Below are 19,995 nucleotides of genomic sequence, written 5' to 3'. Positions count from 1 at the left end.
AAATGAAGCATTTTAATTATTACATTTTGACAAATTTACACTTGATTGCATGAAAAACCCATTTCACTCTGTTTGTTCTGCTCATTATCAAGTTTTCCTTTCTGAGGCCATAAAAAGCTGAAATTTGATTTCTTAAAGTGCGTCTGTCATTTCTGGAGTCGGCTGGAGTGTGCGACACTTTGACTTTTTGGGGGGGGAAGCGTCATTCAGGACAAATTTTGAATCACTTTGGGGGGGAAAAATTGTCAATTGGAACCATTTTGAATCTTTGTTTTAAAAAATTAGTTATTCAGGATACATTTTGAGCCACTTTGGAAAGAAATGAATGTTTTGGACCAATCTTTGACAGTAAACTGAATGTCTTTGGACAAAACAGTCATCTTGGGGTTTCCTTTTTGTTAACCATTTTGACGATTTATAAACCAAACAACTAATTAATCCAGAAAAAAAAGTCAATAAATTGAATCAAATAAAGCCTTCCTCTTGGCCGCTGAAAGCCCAAACATCCTTCAAAAATTGGACTTTTCCAATAAAATCTCTTAAACTTTTTGTTTCAACATATAAGAAATCCTTTTGACTTGCATGGATCATTTTAGTCACAAAGTTGGAGTCATTTTGGGATTTGGAGTCTTTTTTTTTAATGAGTTATCCAGGATGCATTTTGAGCCACTTTGGAAAGAAAGGAATATTTTGAACTCGTCTTTGGCAATAAACTGAATATCTTTGAACAAAACAGTCATCTTGGGGTTTTCTTTTTTTAACGATTTTGACAGTTTATAAACCAAAGAGCCAATTAATTCAGAAAAAAAATCAAGAAATTAAATAAAATAAAGCTCAAACATCCTTCAAAAGTTGGATTGTTAATCATAAAGGCTCCTAAATGAGAGGAATTTAGAGTTTCTTGTTAATTGTTTTACATATTTTCTGTCCTTTTAAGTCAGGATTTAAAGCCATTTGTTAATAAAAGCTGCCAAAAAAGAGTCTAATGAGGTTTTGTTCTAGTTGCAATCACCATTTTGGTTCAATCAAATCAGCATTTGATTGAATGAACACCTGATAAAACCATGTTAACATTGTGATTAATTCAAAACATACCACTGATCATGTCGTTTTGTGGAGGTTCAGGTGTTTGGTTTTCCTTTCTGAGACCGTTAAAACTTTAAATCTGCGTCCGTCTGTCATTTATCCGTCGATTCGACATCCAGCAGCTCCTCTAAACCACCTCTCAGCTCCAACAAACGGGACTCTTCCTGCCGTGGAGGAGTTTAGCGGTGACAGCTGACATCCCGGTGTGTCGCTGTAAATCCTCCTGCCGGTGCGTCAGACTAAACCTTCCCCCTAATTGACAGAGCAGAGGATGTTTCGTGTCGTGTCCGTCCAGATAACGATGCGATTCTGAATCCAGCGGGTGGATGAAATATGAAGAACTTCAGCTCACATTTATTCCAACACTCAGACAGACGTTCAGGAGTTCCAGCTGCATTTATTTTAACCCTCTCTACTCCAGCTGTCACTTTAACTCACTGTGGTACATTTTTAAAGTCCTGCAGCTCTGAGAAACAGAACAACATGAAGAAGGAGAGACAACTCAGAGATGTCTGCTGGCAGCAGGACTCAGGTAAAATGACAGAAATCATTTATTTTACAAAATGTAAAAAGACTGTTCAACATATTTCCAGCATCAGACAGAAAAGGAGGCTCCACATATCGTAGATCTTCTTTTCAAATGTCTCAGAATCACTTCAAAAATGACTCTGTTGTCCAGAATGACTCTTCTCAAATTCATAATTTTTGTCAAACACCAACCAACACAGACGCCAACCTTGTCTAAAAGTTGTCCAAAAATTACCGAAAAGTATTGAAAATGATGTACGCCTTTCCAGAATTAATTAAAAGTAGTCCAAAATCACATAAAATGTAACCAAAATTACCTAAAACATGTCCAAAATTACATCAAACTCATCCAAAAAGACTTCAAGTTTGTCCAAAATGACTCCAGCCCTGTCTAAAACTACTTTGAATGTGACCAGAATGATTTATAACCTGTCCAAAATTACATTAAACCTGTCCAAAATGACTTAAAAGTTGTACAGTATGGCCTAAAAAGTATCGAAAATTAATGTAAAACCTTTCCACAGTTATTTAAAAACGGTCTGAAATCACATAATGCATAACCAAAATGACTTAAAACAGGTTCAAAAATGACATGAAACCTGTCCAGAGTTCAAAGCTGTCCAAAGTGACTCCAACCTTGTCCAAAATTACTTAGAATGTGACCAGAATGACTTATAACCTGTTTAAAATTGCTGAAAAAATTTGCAAAATTACTTAAAACATGTTCACAGTGATGTAAAACTTGTTTAAAATGACTTAAAAGTTGTTCACTATAACCTATAAGTAATTAAAATGACAAAACTTTAACAGAATTACTTAAAAAGTCCAAAAACACAACTAATGTAACCAGAAAGGCTTAAAACTTGACTCCAAAATGACTCCAGTCTTGTATAAAATGACTTAAAATGTGACCAGAATGACTTATAACCTGTCCAAAATGACAGCAAACCTGTGTGAAGTGACTTAAAACTTGTGTAAAATTACTTAAAATTTGTTGAACAAATGACCAAAATGATGTAAACCACGTTCAAAGTGTCTTAAAATGTGTCCACAATTACTTCAAATTTGTCATTGGTTTGATACAAAACCAACTGATACATAAGATGTCTAAAATCACTTAACAGCCCAAAATTACATCAAATATAAGCAAAATGACTTAAAACAGATCCAAAATGACATCAAACATCATCAGAAAGACTTAAAACTTGTCCAAAAGGACTCGTCTAAAACTACATAAAATTTGACCACAAAAGTTGAGAAGGAATTAAAATCTGTCCAAACCTCTGCAAATGACCCCAAATGAGTCAGTAATTGACCTAAAGTCCTGCGTCTCTATGGAAACAGAACAACCATAAAGAAGAAGAGAGAACTCTGAATATTGTCTAAAATCTGTAGAATACTCTAACGTTCAAAAATTTAAAAAATCATGAGTGAAAATAGCTGTGAATCAGTGTATTTATTTTTAGCAGATTTGACCATTAAAAGCCGCTAAAAAAACAAATCAAGCATGTCTTGTTTTGCTCACGACCCAAGAATCTTCAGTTTAGCGTCACAGAGAAGGAAAGAAAATGAAAATATTCACTTTTATGAAGCTGAAAACACAGAATTTAGATGATTTTTCTTCAAAAATAACTACTGTTGCCTTCAAGCACAGAACCTCTTAATGATATTCTTCAGACTCTGAGTTTGGGCTTTGAGGTTGAAGAAGTTATTTCCATCCAGGTTAAATCTGACCGACGTCCTGCTGATATCAAAGCTCAGATCCTCCTGTCGGACTGATTACAGATCAGTTTGGTTTCACCTTTCTAAAAAAAAAAACATTAAAGGATTTTCTCTTCGGGCCTCCAGGCTCCAGACTTCACCATCCGAGACAACGTTTTGATGTCATCGGTGATTTATTGGAGGTTGAACTGGTTCTGTGGAGTGTCGGTAGTCCACGAGGCTAAAAATCTGATCAATAATCAACATCTAATCGATCACTGATGGCTTCAGGGTTCAGTGAAACAGGTGGAGACAAATATTGTGATAACTTGACTGAAAATTTTAAACTCAACGGTCAACTCCAGCTGCAGTTCTTCCACCAGCCACTAGAGGCCGTAATGTTTACGATAACCTTTATTAATCCCACAGCAGGATCATTAGCAGCATAAATAAATATCAATAGATTATTGAAAACATCTATAAGTTCAGATTGTTCAAATCCCTCTGAATGGAAATAAGAATTTCACACAAATCAGTGGTAGTAAACAGATTCTGTCACCGGGAGAAATACTGACAACTGAAGTCACTTTGGAAAAATAAGTCATCCAGGACAGACTTTCATTCACGTTGGGGGGAAAAACAGTTACTTGGGACAAATCATTATGGGCAAAAATTTGCATTTTGGACACATTTTTAGTCATTTTGGGAAGAAATTGGTATTTTGGGATCAACTTTGAGTCAATTTAGAATAAAAAAGAAGTTACATTGGGACAAATTTTTAATCATATTGGGGAAAAATAGTCATTTTGGACTAATTTTATGTCACTTTGGGAAAAATTTCTTGTCATTTGGGACAAAATTTTGAGTCATTTTTGGGGGAAAAGTGTCATTCGGGACAAATTTTTTGTCATGCAAATAAAATTGTATTTTGGACATATTTTTAGTCACTTTGGGGAAAAAATGTATTTCAGGACAGATTTTGAGTCACTTTGGAAGGGAATGTGTCATTCTGAACCAATAAGGGGAAATTTTCGTCAGTTGGGACAAATTTGAGTCATTATGGGAAAAAAAGTATTTTGAACAAACTTCTGTCATTTTGGGAAGAATTTAGAATTCCGGGAGAAATTTTGAGTCGTCATGTGTGAAGTGAATCAGCCACTTTAACTCCCAAATTCTCTGTAAAAATACACATTTAAATGTCTTTTTTTTTTAGCAAATCTTCAAAAACACTGAACTTCCTGTCATTTGTGTAGATTTTGAGAATCTTCACAAAACTTGATGAATGTTTGTATAAATGACGGCTGTCATCCCGATTCAAACTGTAGTTTACTCAGCAGATAATCGGCCAAGTTAATAATCAAAAATCGATTATCGGATGGAGGAAATGAAGTAGCGTGACGCTGCACCGTCTCTAATTTTGTACATATTTGTTACCCAAAACTAGGTTCTACAAGATTAAGAGTCAACCGAAACAAAACGGAGAACATTTTGAAGTTAAATAAAAAACAGCTGCTAAGCTTTTATCTTCTCATTTTATTATTTCGTCTCTTAAACTTCTTATAAAACAACTCAGAGATGAGAAGGAAAACTAAATGATCTTTGGAAGAAGTAGAAGTTTTTCGCTTTAACGGACACGTCATGACTCGGTTTTTCAGTTTGTTTTGTTTTTGCTAAAACCTTTTCGTGGCACATAAATTTTAACTGTTCAGGAAAAAAATGAAATAATGAAGCCAAATGAGTAAATATAAATCAGTTTTTGATTGGAGAACCAAGCGTCTTTTCTTATCGATTAGTTTTCATTTAATCACCAACTGGTTTGACAAATAATGACAAATGAGTCATTTCGTTTGAAAACAGCCTGATATCTGTGATTTTAGCCTCAGAACACGAGGTGAGTGTGTGTTGTGCTCTTTGACAGAAATCTGCAATTTGTCGTTACTTCTGGCCATTTGTTGAACAAAAATGTTGATTGAATTGATTGAAACGTTCACCTTGAACTCTTAAAGCTTAGATTTAAACTTTTCACCATTTTTTTAAAGTTTTATAGATACAGAAAAAGTTGCAGGGAAAAGTTGCTGATGGAAGCTTAAACAGAAAAGAGAATTTTCCGTTTTTAAATTCCTCCATAATTTTTTGTTGACACACACCAGGAAGCAGTTTGTAAACCATATTTCTTTATTAAAGATTAAGAAACTCCAAGCAGCATATTCATAAATAAAATACGGGTCTCCTGTAGATGGACTGTGAGACTAAACGCTTCGACAGTTCGTGGTTCCGCCGTATGACGGGACGCCTCAGCCGACCAATCGGAGCGTAGGTCCGTCTGTCGGCCTTGTTGTGGATGTTTGGTTGGTTCAGGACACAAAACATCCACATGGAGTCTTTAAAACCCGCCAACGAGTCCAGAACCCACTGATCTGCTGGTCCAGTCTATCAGTTCAAACACAACACCAGCGTTTTTAACCAGAAAGCATCAGAATGATCTGATTTAATCTGCTGGGAAAAACGACAACCAGTCAACCCTGCCTCCATGTTGGTCCTACAGATGATAGAAAATAAAGACGAGCTGATGGTTGCAGCACGACGACTTTAAAACCAGAGTTTGTGTCTTTTTTGTTCACTCTAACCACAGTCTGGCTTCAAACACTCCAAACGTTACCCTGGGATTCAGTCACATGTTGGTTGGTGTTGGTTCTTCTCAGAAAAACTCAGAAAAGTTCGTTTAAAAACACAAACCGTGGTTCAAGACGCAACAATTAGTCGATTAGTTGTCAACTACTGAGTTAACTTTTAGTATTTTGGTGTTTTTAAAATTAAAAACAGTCTAAATTTGCAGATATTTCAGATATTTTAATCAGTAAACTGAATATCTTTGGGTTGTGGACCAAACAAGACATTTAAGGATATCTTCGTCTTTGGAAACCCTGACTGACTACTTTAGAGACCAAACAACTAATTGATTAATCCATGAAATAATCAACAATGGACGAGTTTCGTTCTGATTTGATTATTTTGCAGAACGTGTATTTATGTTGATCAGTTTTGGAACCAAAAAGTCCAGTCACATGTTGCGTGAAAATTAAAGTTCAGTTCTTCAAAATGTAGGAATTTGCTGCTTTTCTAGAGTTTTTTCCACATATATTGATTGTTTTCAAGTTTTTAACCATGTCCTTGAATAATAGGTCCTTGACAGATGCAAGGGGTCTTAATATGGATGTTTGTCCAGTTTTTAAATTGTATTTCAGTCTTTTATTCTTACACAGATGACAAACAATGAAATCCCGTCTGTGACGTATTCTTGATGTCCACTGGCCTGGTTCACTTGTTTTTAGCCGTTTTTGCCATCGTATTCATCCACTCTGCTTGCCATCTAGTTCCCACATGAAAGTTTTTTTAACATCGCAAATGCCGTACGTCGGAATGATGGAGCAAGACTTTCTTGATAAATTTATGGGAGATGGAACCATGAAGCTCCATAGGTGGAGGACATCGTAAACCAAAGACGTGCTGTATAAGACTCCGACAACCAGCTGATCTACTATACGTTTTCTTTTTTCTCTGCTATGTGATGTTGTCTTGGTGGAAACTGGCCTGGTTCATTTGTCTGTAGTCGTTTTAGTGATTATTTTTCCATAATAACGGTCATGTGGATAAGAGTTCTTTTCTAAAACAAAGTTCTTGTAGAAAATATCCATATTACTGTTGTAGGACCTCGGTATGTCCGGTGTTTCCATTGACTCAGCTGACTTTTAGAGCTACTAACAGACACATTTGGGATCTAAAATGTTGGTTTCAACCTTGAGTTTGTGTGACAGAATCACAAGGTAACGGCAGTGTTTGGATCTCAAACGTCGACGTTCTCGCTTGTGGTTTTAAAGAAACGGTTAAAGTTGTTGGCTTTGGTGTCTCCAAAGTACATTTGGGGAACTAAGCCCTTCGTCCTGACAAGTCACTGATGTAAATTTTTGTCCTGAAAGCTCCACCGTGTGCCGATCAGCTCATTTCCAAACCAAAAATGAGGCTCATCGGAACCATAAATGCACTTTAATCACAATTATGTCGGCAGAACACTGCAGAGTTGAGTGTGTGGTTTCCTGTCTCTGGTTGTAAACCCATAAAGGCTCCAAGCAGTTTATCTACAGAGAAAAACCCCATCAGACTCCTTGTTTCTTAGCGTTTGAGGTACGACTCCTGCAGAATAACGGCCGCCGTCGTGAGCCTCTGATTGCACTTTGGATAAAGACGGCGTCCGTCATCCGGCAGGTCGTAGCAGATTCATTAGATGGACTGGTGGAACATGAGGCCTCGCCCTCTGATTAGAAGAACTGCGCTGCTTTGCAGGAGATAAACCTGTATACAAGTGTTTCACATTAAATTCTCTAGTATAAAAAATTAAAGACAGATCTATATAGCTGATTCTACAAGACTTCTTTTCTTTCAGGTTAAATATAACAAACCGAAAAGGTCAGAGAGTCCCGAGGCTGCGTTCACACCAACCGCTGTTCAACCTGCACTTTATTCCCTCATTAGACGTTCCAGCGGTCCTCTTATTAATGGTTTGGTCACGGAACGACCCCAAAACACAGGAATCACTTTGCTGTGCAGCAGAATAACAAAGAAATGTTCTCTGTTGGGGGCGTTTGTGTAGCTTTAAATCAAACTAAACCACATCGCGTCCACTTTGATTGGATTTTCAAACCGTTAGCGACGTTCAGCCGAGCAAAAAGTTCACTTTTTCTGCTGTTTCAGGGTTTTTAAAAGCTCCTTCAGATGGAAACAGAAGCTTCGAAAGTCAAAATCAGCAAATGGACTGAACCTGTTTTTTCTATTTACCTAATGAGGTACACTGTAAAACACAGTCAGTTTGGATATTTTTCATATGTTTTAGTAAATGACTGATTTCTAGGAATGGAAATTTAGCATTATCAGAAAGAAAAATATATATAGATTGCCAGCTGTTATTTCACAGACTTCTCCTGTTTTGTTAAATTACACATACCAATTAAAATAACAGGAAAAAGTTGTACAAAAAACAAGAGCCAAAACTGTAAAAACAAAGGTTGCATCAAAACTCATTAAATTAGACTAAAAAACATCATTATTTTAAAGATATTTGCAGTCATTGAAGGGAAAATTCTGTATATTGAAGAGTAAGAAATGGTAAATAATTTTAAAAACGCCATTACTGTGTAGACTGTAGTTATTTTTGCTAGTTTTACAGTTAGAATTCTTTTTCAGGCACCAGTTGCGACAACATTTTCACAGTTTTTTTCCCCCACTTTAGTTTCAGAGTGCAGTTTAAGTTGACATGAAGATTTGTAAGTGATATCTCCTCTGGTTGCTAAAACAAAAAACAATACAGGGGGTCTCGACTTGTGTTGGAATTCTGTTCATATGGCGTGACACAAGGCGAATTTTCATTGTGAGTTGGAACTCACATATGTACATAAGTACCTATGTTAGTCACGCTAACAGTGTGGTGGTAAAGTCATTATCAAGGGCATAGAAACACCCAGAAGAGTCTGACTTATGGTTGGGAGTCATAATGAAGGGCAAAAAGTTTCCAAAAAATAACACAAATGAAAGAAAGAAAGAACATAGCACAATCCAATGTGGCATCCAAAACAAATCAGTGGTTGGAAATCAATGGAAATAAGTGAATGTTGCAGCGACATTGTGAGAACTTGTTCTGGGTCTGTCTATAAATACTGTTTCTAGAGGTTTAGTCTCACATCCCAACACTCCTCAGTATATACGGGGTCTTAAGACACATTACTATGGATGATCGTCAAGGTTTTTATTGTATTTTGGTCTTTTTTTCATACACAGATGGTGTTTTAGGTCAATTTTCAGACACCTTCTGAAGTTCTAGTCACATCTTAACTTCCTGTTGTGTCTGATATCACACGACAGCACCTGCAGTTTAAAGTCCTTATAAACGACAAAATCAAGTCTTTTTTTCTGCTGTGTGACGTTTTCTTGGTGTAAACTGACCTGGTTCGCTTGTCTAGTAGTCATTTTTGCCATCATTTTTCTTAAAAGAGAATAACTTCACCCACCAACTACTTCTCACAGGAAATTTGTTGTACATTGGAATGATGGAACAACAAATTTATGGGAGATGGCGATGTAACCACAAAATGCCGTAGGTCGAGGACGTCGTAAACCGAGGACCTGCTGTATAAGACTCTGACAACCAGCTAGTCTAGAATCCGTTTTCTGACATGCACGACCTTCTTCTTTTTCTGCCTCATTGGTTAATATATTTTCTATCGGTTAAATTAATGAAATATCGCTAAATATCACTGAAGGTGTTTGGCGTTTTGGAGGCGTTTATTTGTGGTTGGTAGCAGGGTATCTTGAGATCGCAGCTAAACCCTGGAACTACGGCTGTGACTGCAAATATCTGTAAGAAAGATGTGAACATTTAGTCATCTGTAAGTGGAAAATGCTCTTTGTTTTATCTCAGGACAAAACGAGAAGTATTAGAGATCTGGGGCAATTCTTCAATGGCTACAAATGCTTCGATTAAAGAAGATTCTTGTTCTACACAGTTGTGTTTGGTTTAACAACACCTGAGATTTCGTTCTCTACAAAGAGGCCAGTCTTCTGTGATTGGAACCCAACATTTAAAGCCCAAAAAGGGCATCAAATTCAACATTTCTGACCCAGTAAAACCCATCAGAGTAGGTGTGGACGCAGCCTTCAATCCTCTCCTGTTTCCACGCTTTAAAATCCAAGCCCTCCTCACCTGGACAGTACTGCCGCCAAATAAAAAGGGACTATAAAAACAAACCACTCAGCTGTGTGTAAAATATGAACCTGATAAAAATCCACTCTTCCCTCCATCAAAGTGTCGAATGAACACAATTTACAGTCAACGTAAGAAAATGAATGTAGACTTTTGCTTGGAAAAAACAATGTATATTATATATTTAATACAAATGGAAAAAAAACAAAACCAAGGAGTTGTGATTATTCTCGTCCGATGCTGGAGATATACGGTATATAGGGTTGGTACAGAGGTGCATAACAGTAGGTGTCCAACACTAGAATGTCCCTACAGCGGTGCATCATGGGTTTACATCGATGAGTTGTGGAGAGACATCGTTTAATTTCGGCACTTAGAAAACAATCACAATGAATTTCGCGTCATTGTTTTTAATTGAACAAAATTTACAAAGCCATTCAAACAGTCATAACTTTTCATCGATGTATATATATATTTTTTTATCTCGTTTTGTGTTTTTATAACTCAACTTCAAAAATTGAGAATATTCAAAATACACTTTGACCTCACTTCGTTCTCTTGGTATTTACACGTATGTACAAGAGAAAAATTACACCCGCCCAACGCCCCACCCAACACCCCACCTGCTTTTTTGTTTTTGTGTTTTTGTGTGTTTAGTTTTTTGTAACTTTCTGAACAGATAGTGAGATACAAAATCTTTTTTACTTTGTACATTTGTTTTTTTCCTCCTACAATAATTTTCCTCTACATCTCGTCACATCCGAACCCGGACCTCTATATGGATGTACTGTGGGTGGCCTCAATGGCTTCGGGTATGGGTCCTGCGGAGACTGCCTGGTAGGACATTGGCATGGGCGTCTTGCCAGGGCTCTGCCGGAAGAGCCCCCCGTTGGGAGCCCTGTGTTTGCACTGCATGGTGCCGCTGAGGCTGGTGCTGCTGAGCGGGTGGTGCGGGGGCAATGTGGTGCTGCCAGGGCCCTGGGACGGGGGTAGCGTCCTGCCTAGGGTCCCCCCATGGTGAGGGTGGGGAAGAGGCGGAGGCGGCACCCCCTCCCCGGGGAGGAAGGTGGTCACAGCGAGGCCCGAGGGCGGGTAGTCCCGGATGGACTCCGACCCCGGAACCAGAGCCTGGCTGGGCTGCATGCTGCCGATGTCCAGCGCAGAGATCTCGATAGAGGGGCCGGGGATCTGCTTGTGGGCCAAGTCCTCGTCCAAAAGACTGTTCATACGACGATGCACCTGTTCCAGGTTCACCTCCTTGTCCTAGAGAGGAGTGGGGGGGTGGAGGAGGAGAGACAGGGGGAGGGAGGGGAGGAGGAGGAGGGACACAGAGGCTGAGATTGGCGATGGGCCGGGTTCTGGTTCTGATCTGCTGGTGCTCCATGCATCCTGCTTTCAGTGTGGCCTTAGTTTTGGACTAACGGACCGGCTGATTGGCCGGCCCGCAGTAAGAGCCCACACAAACCAATCAGTGCACACCTTGAAATCAAACTTGGCCAGTGAGTATTAACGGTTTGATGTCTGGAGAATCACAATCCTGGAGCCAAACCGACGAGGAACGATTAACCGATAACCGGCTGTGTTACCAATCAGGAATCAGTTGATCAGAACCACAAATTGGGTGCAGTGCATGCTGATGTCACTACTTTTGACAACAGATGTGGCTTAAGCTGTTTTCACTTGATTATTTGAATACTGGTTTGGTAAACTTAGACTTGCCTTTAAAACATGAGCTAATCCCTAACCCAATCCCTTAGTCATTACAGAAGTCTTTGTCATGGTGCTTGTTGCAGCTAAACTCCCACAATGCTCTCTGCTTGTTAACATGAACTTCCTGTCGTCTGAGTGACGCCTCCTCTGGTCTCTACAGGATCAAACAGTAGGAGTACTACATCTAATCTACAATAATTTACTGACATGCATGACCTTCTTCTTCTAAGGCCAAATCTGTTCGTACATTTTGAATCGGTTGAACTGTAGAGTTTGCTGTAGAAATCTGAGGCTTTTACTTTTTGAAGCAGGATATCTTGAGATCAGAGCTGCAACAGTGAAACAAAAAATCCATCGGAGAACTGTTTAGACTCAATGATTTCCACTCAGTTTGACTAAACTTTAAGGAAAAAGCTACTATTTCTGGTCGAAGCTTCTTAAATAAGAATATTTTCTACATTGATTGGGTTGGGCACAGAAACTAGACAGTTTATTATTAAAATAATAGCCAGTTGCAGCTCTACTGGAGCTTCTTGTGCAATGTGGTGAACTTCTGCTAGAACTTGTTATGAAACACGTTCAGAATCCACCTCTGCTCATTTACATGGTCAGAACTTCAGAGTAAAAGTTTAAGATTGTGTCTGGCTCTAAAAGTAAGGTTGATTGTGATTTTTTTTTTTTTTTAGATTTATTCATTGAAAATATGTTGATGCGTTCGTTCTCCCCTCGGCGGCGGCGGCGGAGTGTTTTTCCTCGCTGCCCTTGGAGATGGTTACACTCTGCAGCAGCAGCATCGCAGATCTGTTCGCTATCAGAACACTTTAATCAAAACATCGGCTGACGCTGCATCTCCTGCCGACCACGCCATGCATACTTGTTAGGCATTAATAGACACTTGAGTGTTTCCCTGTTGAACTACAGGTCTGCTTCGGTACTCTGGGTCAGGAGAAGGTAGAGGACGACGGGGAGGCAGGAGACGGGAGGCATGACTCGAATATCAACCGACGCTCTGATTACAGATTCCCTGTCTTCGCTGCAGCCTGTTGATTTTGTTTTTTGGGGAGTTTTTTTGAGAGAATTTGAAATGAAGTGTGCAGAGTCGTTTTTTTGGACGCTTTGGCTCCAGCATTGGATTCGCTTCAACTCAGAGGTACAATGGTATTAGTCACAGCAACTCATCACGGCAGAAACAACGACACATCAACACTGTAAATCAACTCCACACACACATCCAGTCATGCAGCAGTGTTATCAGGATCACAGAGTCATGCACAACCCCACCCTGCAGGAGGCGTCCACGTAGACACCACGGTTAAAGTCATGATGCTGAAGGTCGCAGCGATTTAAAACACATTTATGTTGTTTGACTTCACAGAGGGACAGTTTTAACCTCACAGGACCTAAATTATCTTCACATGAAGCGCTTAAAGACGGCCTGATTTAGGTTACTGGCAGCGCAAGACTAACAGTTATTAATGCTGCTTCTTACAAAAGAAGAATTAAACCGGGAACAAGAGGGTGGATTTTATTGTTAGACCCCTATAAAACAACATTTTTGTCATCAGATCACTGCTTTAGCTATAAATAGACGCATTAGTAGCTGTTTAAGGGGCTGATGCTCGACTCATTTCCAATCAGCAGATCCAATATTTATCATTTTCCCAATATTTAGTATCATTTCTGTAGATTGAGTACAGCTCTATAATATAGGAATCTTTTGCCAGGTTGGAAATGTGTGAGAAGAGTTTTGTAAGAATGTCTTAGATGAATTGTTTGCTATGACTTCTATAAGTTTGGTTAAAATTGGTTTAAAGTCAGTCGACCAAGACTTTCTTTGGTTCACTCCAGTCCTGATTTCCACCAGAACCTTGGGACCAAACCAACCAAGACTGAAATCTTAAGGATTACAACTTTACTTTGTGACATTTTTACGTGTTTCCTAATGTCTATAAAATAGCATTTATATCATCAGATCACTACTTTATCTATAAATAGACGCATTAGTAGATTTTTAAGGTTGCTGATGCTCGACTCATTTCCAATTATTAGTTCCAATATTTAGTCATTTGAGTACAGCTCTACAATTTATAGATCTTCTGCTGAGTTGGAAATGTGTTAGAAGAGTTTTGTAAGAACGTCTTAGAAGAATTGTTTATCGTGGCTACAACTTCTATCAGTTTGGTTTAAAGTCAGTCGACCAAGACTTCCTTAGAATCCCAATTTCCACCAGAACTGTGGAACCAAACCAACCAAGACTGAAATCTTAAGGATTACAACTTTTCTATTTGACATTTTTACGTGTTTTCTAATGTTCCTTTAGCCTGAAAACAGCAAAATTTATAAATTATCGGCGCCAGCCTTTAAAACGTCCCCCCCATGCATTACTTCCTTGTTGGATTCGCTGAGTCCTTCCCCTGAATCCTGAACAGACATGACCTCCATGTCCTCGGTTTTGGCTCTCTAGTGATAAAGCAGCTGGTTGAGTAGAAATAAAGGTGGATGAGAGGCGGTTTATGGTTGGACACGGTGTTGAGGTAGAGCGGCGTGAAGCACTTTCTGTGGAGTACAGCTGTAATGCTGCTAAAAGCTCGTCCTCTGAGGCTGAACATCTGTCTGCAGCCGTTATTCAAACCTTAAAGGAACACATCAGCACACAGTGTCGATCCAGCGGGCCTGATTCGGCCTCAGCGATCCCCTCAAAGCCAATTAAAACATCTCTGCTCAGGTTATTGTTTCGGCGGACTGGCACCTCATTAAAATATGTTTTGGGCTGCATCAGACTGGCAGCTCGCCTGGATAAATAACTGTCTGGATTAAACCTCAGCCGGTCGTTAAAGACAGACCGGTGATGTAAGTGGAGAGGAAGAAAACAACGGGCGTCTGAAAGCCTCCATTAATTTGGAAAACAAACAGGTCTTTTAATGAGCGCTCCCAGCGGGGGGCGTTTTAAATCACTTCGCCTCCTGCTACTCTGCAAATACTGCAGCCGTCGAGTGGGTTGTGCTCGAGTGCGATAAGAACAGTTCCTGATTGTTTCTGGTTCATTTTGGATTCAAGTGGCCCTGTGAAACATTTAAACCCTTTAGCTGCCTTTGATACCAGCATCTCTTACTGTAAGATGAGTGGCAGCTCAACGTGGAGGCGAACACGACGCCGCTGCCTCCCTGTGGACGCTGATAACGCTGCTGACTATAAATGTAGAACCAGAAATCTGCTCGGTGGTCACCTTCCTTATTAACGATGCTGATTTAACTGAGAGCGATGCAGGATGTCCCTACAGTCCACCAGAGGAATATCACTTAACGCTGCACCACCTCAGTAGTTCCATTACCACTACGTTGATCTGCTGCGTCTTTGCTTTGGTGTAAATTTAATAACAGTTTAGATGTCCTATATTGAAAGTAGAGGTCTCAAAGTAGGAACTTAATGCAACAAGAGTAAGCCTACCTTTCAAATCTCGTATTTTTTAAATACTTTGCATGTTGTGATGCTAATATTCCATGATTCACTGTCAGGATGGTGGTCCTGGATGGGGTCACAGCAAACATGCTGGACTACATCTCAACCCAACAAATTCATCTTTTTGTGGTAGTTTTTCATCTTTTTATGGTCATTTTTTGAAAGTATAATTCTTGTGTGTCTTGTGGACGTTTTGCTTGTCCTCTAGCTCCTTTCTGCCTCCGTTCTTCACTGTCAGGATTATGCATCCACTGTGGTATCATTGGATCCTTGAATCCTGTGGTAGTCCTGGTTGGGGTCAAACCAGACATGTTTGACTACATCTGAACCCAACTAATTTATCTTTTTAGGGTAGTTTTCCATCTTTTTATGGACATTTTTTGTCTGTATGTAGTTCTTGTGCATCTTGTGGACATTTTGCTTGTTGTTATGTCCGTCCACTCATCAGGGTTCTCACCAGCGCATTTCAGCGTAACGGGCCGTTAAGCTGTCAGTTTAAAAGATTACGCTGTGATTAGGGCCGCTACGCTGTTATTTTGACAGATACACCATGTGCGTTTGTTTTTATCGACTGGGTGCCTATCTAGGTTATCTAGGTTAATTTATGTCTCCCCACCTCCGCCGTACTTTCCTGACGATTGACCCGTTCCCGTCTAAAATTAAGAGTCGCTTCCAACCTCCGGGTTACAATTAGCATGTCTCGGTTGTTTCCGTGATGCCATGTATGGTGAATAGTCACCTAAATCACGAGCATTTGGAGCATCTGCGTGACGCTCATTGGCTGACATCTGGGCCGGCCGCTCGCGAGATTTAATGAAGGCTATTGCGCATGTGCCCGCCCGCGGGAGGACCTGCTGTTACGCTGTAAAAAAATCCTGGTGAGAACCCTGCTCATGCAGCCCCACATCATGTAACTCCCTAAAACCTCCATGCTTCACTGTCAGGACTGCATTCACTGTGGTAGTCCTGGTCAGGTTCACACCAAACATGCTGAACTCCAACTCATTGATCTTCATCTGACTAAAGAATGTTCTCCAGCATCCATCAGGCTTCTTCTCATGTTCTTCAGCAAACTTTCATCTGGAAGTTTAGTTGTGAGCAGCAGCCAGGTTTAGTTCTGGTCCTCCGTCCATAGAGGTTGATGTTCTGAAGGTTCCTTCACACTGTCTGAGCTTCACACTAACTCTGGTTTCCATGGAGAACCCCTGAACAAAGTCTGAAGCAGCTGATGTCTGTTTTTACAGCTGGATGGAGAAAGTAGTTCACTGTCTGTGGAGTCATTTTAGGAGCTCTGGTTAGTGGAACTATGACTCCTTCTAGACCTCCTGATTAGTGGAACTGTGACTCCTTCTAGACCTCCTGATTAGTGGAACTGTGACTCCTTCTAGACCTCCTGATTAGTGGAACTATGACTCCTTCTGTACTTCCTGATTATTGCTGCTTCCTCTGATTTTTAGTCGCTTGCTGATCTTCCTGGATCCTTTTCCATCGTTGTAAAGTCTCGTAATCAGCTTTTTTTGTACATCTTTACAATTCCTTTTTCATGCAGAGCTATTTTTTTTGTCATTTTGAATGATTTTTGAGCCATACTGAAAAAAATTAGAGTAATTGTGGACAACTGTTTCGTAGATGTAGGCAAGTTGTTATTTTGGGACAATTGTTGAGTCCTTTTAAACACATTTTGGACAACTGATAATTAATTATAAACTAATTTTGAGGCATTTTGGACACATTATAACTTAATTCTTTGCTTTTCCATCTTTGTGAAGGCTCAGTCAGATTTTTTAAATCCTCTGTCCATTTTTTATAATGGGGAGCCATGATGTATGTATGTTTTTTTAAAGACCAAGTTCTCCATATTAACCACCCAATTTAGAGCCATATTCAAGCAATTTGATTTGAAAATCACAGTTGGACTCAATCTAGTTTCAGTTTTCACCGCTGGATTCCCTTTTGTTGCATTGAGTTTTGAATTTGAGGCCTTAATTTTCAATGAAATCTTTGTGAAGTTTTTGTTTTGGATTGCTCATCAGAAGAAATAGTCTGTTCAGAATAGAAACAATGCAATTAGTAAGAGCTGATGCAATTCACAGTCTTTTAGTATTTAAGTGGTACTGGACTAAGATGTTCTCACTTCTGTTTTAAAGTGGTATATTTGAGCTGTCTGGACCGAAACTACAACTAAACCTACTGTAGTTAGTTAGCTAGCCTGCTAGCATTGGAGAGGTGTTTGGAGTTGTGTGTTTGGTTGTTTTATTACAGGCGTGTGTTTATAAAGGCACTAAATGTGTCGTGCAAACTTCATTTGTTGTGTTCAAGACGACGAGAACAGGTAAAAGTGAGGTCAGAGGTCAGCCCTTATGAGATGTGTTCACAGTTAAAGATGACTAGATGGAACGAAGCGAGGAGAAACAGAAGAGGCAACCAGGAGGGTTTCTGAAGGAAAAACACTTATCGAGTCAAGCAGCTGCAATTAACAGCAAACTGTCTGCTTTCAAACCAATTTCATTTGGGCCATTTTTTTCTTTGCACAGAGCTGAAACGTTTTGTTCTGGAAATAACGTCCTGATAAGGAAATTGGCAATTAGCTTTAATGAGTGGAAGGCTTAATGAGAAAACAGAAAGTTAACAACAAAACATTCGATTAACCCTCAAACTCTTCACCTACAACTTCAAATTTCTGCCTTCAAGGACTCGTGTTATCTGGTTTGTGGTTGAAAATGAGAAATAAAACAGCATGAAATTAGTTGTGATGCTTCCCGGTTATGTTTTTAGATCTACTGAGATGTATTTCCAGAACTTGGGCCTTAGTAAGTCAGGCTTTAGTCACGTTTCTGCTCAAAAATCCACCCATCTGGAAAACAAAAGCAGCTTGGCGACGGCACAGATATGCGTTTGAGTTGTGGGTCTTTATTTCTGGTAGTGTTATAGGAGGTCTATTCTGACCTGTGTCAATAGCTTCTGCTTCATCCCAGCCTCTCTCTCTGTCTGTCCAAATGTCCCTCCTCCCCTCCGATGAAGCAGTTGTAATGTCATTATATGTCAATGGACCAGAAACCCTTGCCAGTCTGTAATCCTTAGTAACCTGCACGAGATCATAGACAGTCAAGTGTAAATCAAAAGCTGAAGAGGATAGATGAAGACAAGGAGAGGAGATAGATAACACGGGCGTCCACATTGACATATAATCTGCAATAAGACGTGACACAGTGAGTAGCAGCTAATGGACGGATGTAGGAGACAGATCTTATTGCTAACAGGGCGACACACCAGCCAACGGTCTGCTCACACTTTAGTTTATGGATCCACATCAGAGGTTTTCCTACCGCCTGGTTTCCTGTCACATGACTGAAGCCTTCAGGTCGGTGTTTTCCTGCCGTGCCGTGTCTGAATGTTTGTGTTGAAGTGTTTGGAGAAGCTAGCTGAGCCCCTTCCATACAGTCGTATTCAGCATCACGCTACATGTTTGAGCTGAATGTTTGGTTCGTGGTTTAGTTCTGGTTTGTAAACCAAATGTGTCAACAAAAACAAGAAGCAGAACTACTAAAGAAACCGTACACCAAGTCTTTCAGCACAAACATGTAGGCTATACCCAGTACACCCTGCATGTTTGTGCTGAAATGTAAACTAAGTCTTTTGACACAACCATGTACGTATACTCAGTGTGTGCTACGTACCGTGTACTGGGTAAACCCTACATGTTTGTGCAGAAACAAGAACCAGAACTCCTAAAGAAACTTTCAAGTTTCTAAGTTTTTCTGCACAAACATGCAGGGTGTACTGGGCATACCCTGAATGTTTTCACTGAAAGACTTAGTTTCTTTTCTAGTTCAGTGTCTTTTTTCATCAGATCTGACTGATGAAAGACTAAGTCTTTCAGCACACACATGTAGGGTATAACCAGTGTATGCTACATACACCCTGTATGTTTATGCAAAATAAAACAAGAGCCAGAACTACAAAAGAAACTGTAAATTTCTAAGTTTTTCTGCGCAAACATGTAGGGTGTCCCCAGTATGATCTACATGTAGCGTAGACCGGATATACCCTACATGTCTGTGCTGAAATACTTACTGTGTTTGTAGGACTACTTAACCCTGTAGTCCTACAAACATGTAGGGTATATTCAGTACACCCTACATGTTTTGAACTGTAAACTAAGTCTTTCGACACAAACATGTAGGGTACACCCAGTAAATCCTACATGTTTGTGCTGAAAGACTTAGAACTGTAAAGTCTTTGTGGACGGAATAAAGGCTGAAGCAGCATAGAGAGTGTTTCTGTGATGGATGAACTCAGTTTTCTGGTTGTTTTCCTGCTGATATTTTGAAGTCTGAACCCCACATCTCAGCCTGACGGATCTCCGTTTTAAACTTTTATCTTCTCTCTACACATCTGCTGGTTTTATCGCTGCAGGTTTAAAGAAGAGCTTTTTGTGCTTGGACAGATCGAACTGAGGGCGTCACATTCTCGGTATTTTCTTGTGTTTTGGAGTCAAGAGGCTCCACATGTGAGCACAGCTCATTTTCCAGGTTGTCAGCATCAGTTAGTTGCCACTGAATGCCATTTATTGGAGCTGATTACAGGTTTAATTACAACCTCTGTGTCGTACAGTCATCCTGGGTTCACGTAAAATGATCTGAAACCCTGTGAATAATGTACATTTGCAGGACTGGAGCTCCTTCAGCTGCTAATTAACATCGACTGACAGCACTGCAGCTCTTTTAGTTTGTATATTTGGCTCCATACATAAATCCTTT

At 39.7% G+C, this 19,995-nt stretch overlaps 1 protein-coding gene across 1 annotated transcript in view; it reads right to left on the bottom strand.

Moving 5' to 3' along the window:
* Positions 1-5,472: 5,472 nt before the first annotated feature.
* Positions 5,473-19,995, bottom strand: part of grid1b (glutamate receptor, ionotropic, delta 1b) — a 739,432-nt gene continuing 724,909 nt past the window's right edge. The window contains 1 exon segment of the mRNA XM_051939963.1: positions 5,473-11,329. Coding sequence (XP_051795923.1) covers positions 10,841-11,329 — 489 coding nt within the window. The 3' untranslated portion in view covers positions 5,473-10,840.

This window comes from Acanthochromis polyacanthus, chromosome 19, assembly GCF_021347895.1.
Source record: "Acanthochromis polyacanthus isolate Apoly-LR-REF ecotype Palm Island chromosome 19, KAUST_Apoly_ChrSc, whole genome shotgun sequence".
Classification (NCBI taxonomy): domain Eukaryota; kingdom Metazoa; phylum Chordata; class Actinopteri; family Pomacentridae; genus Acanthochromis; species Acanthochromis polyacanthus.
This window is presented reverse-complemented; position numbering and strand designations above follow the sequence as displayed.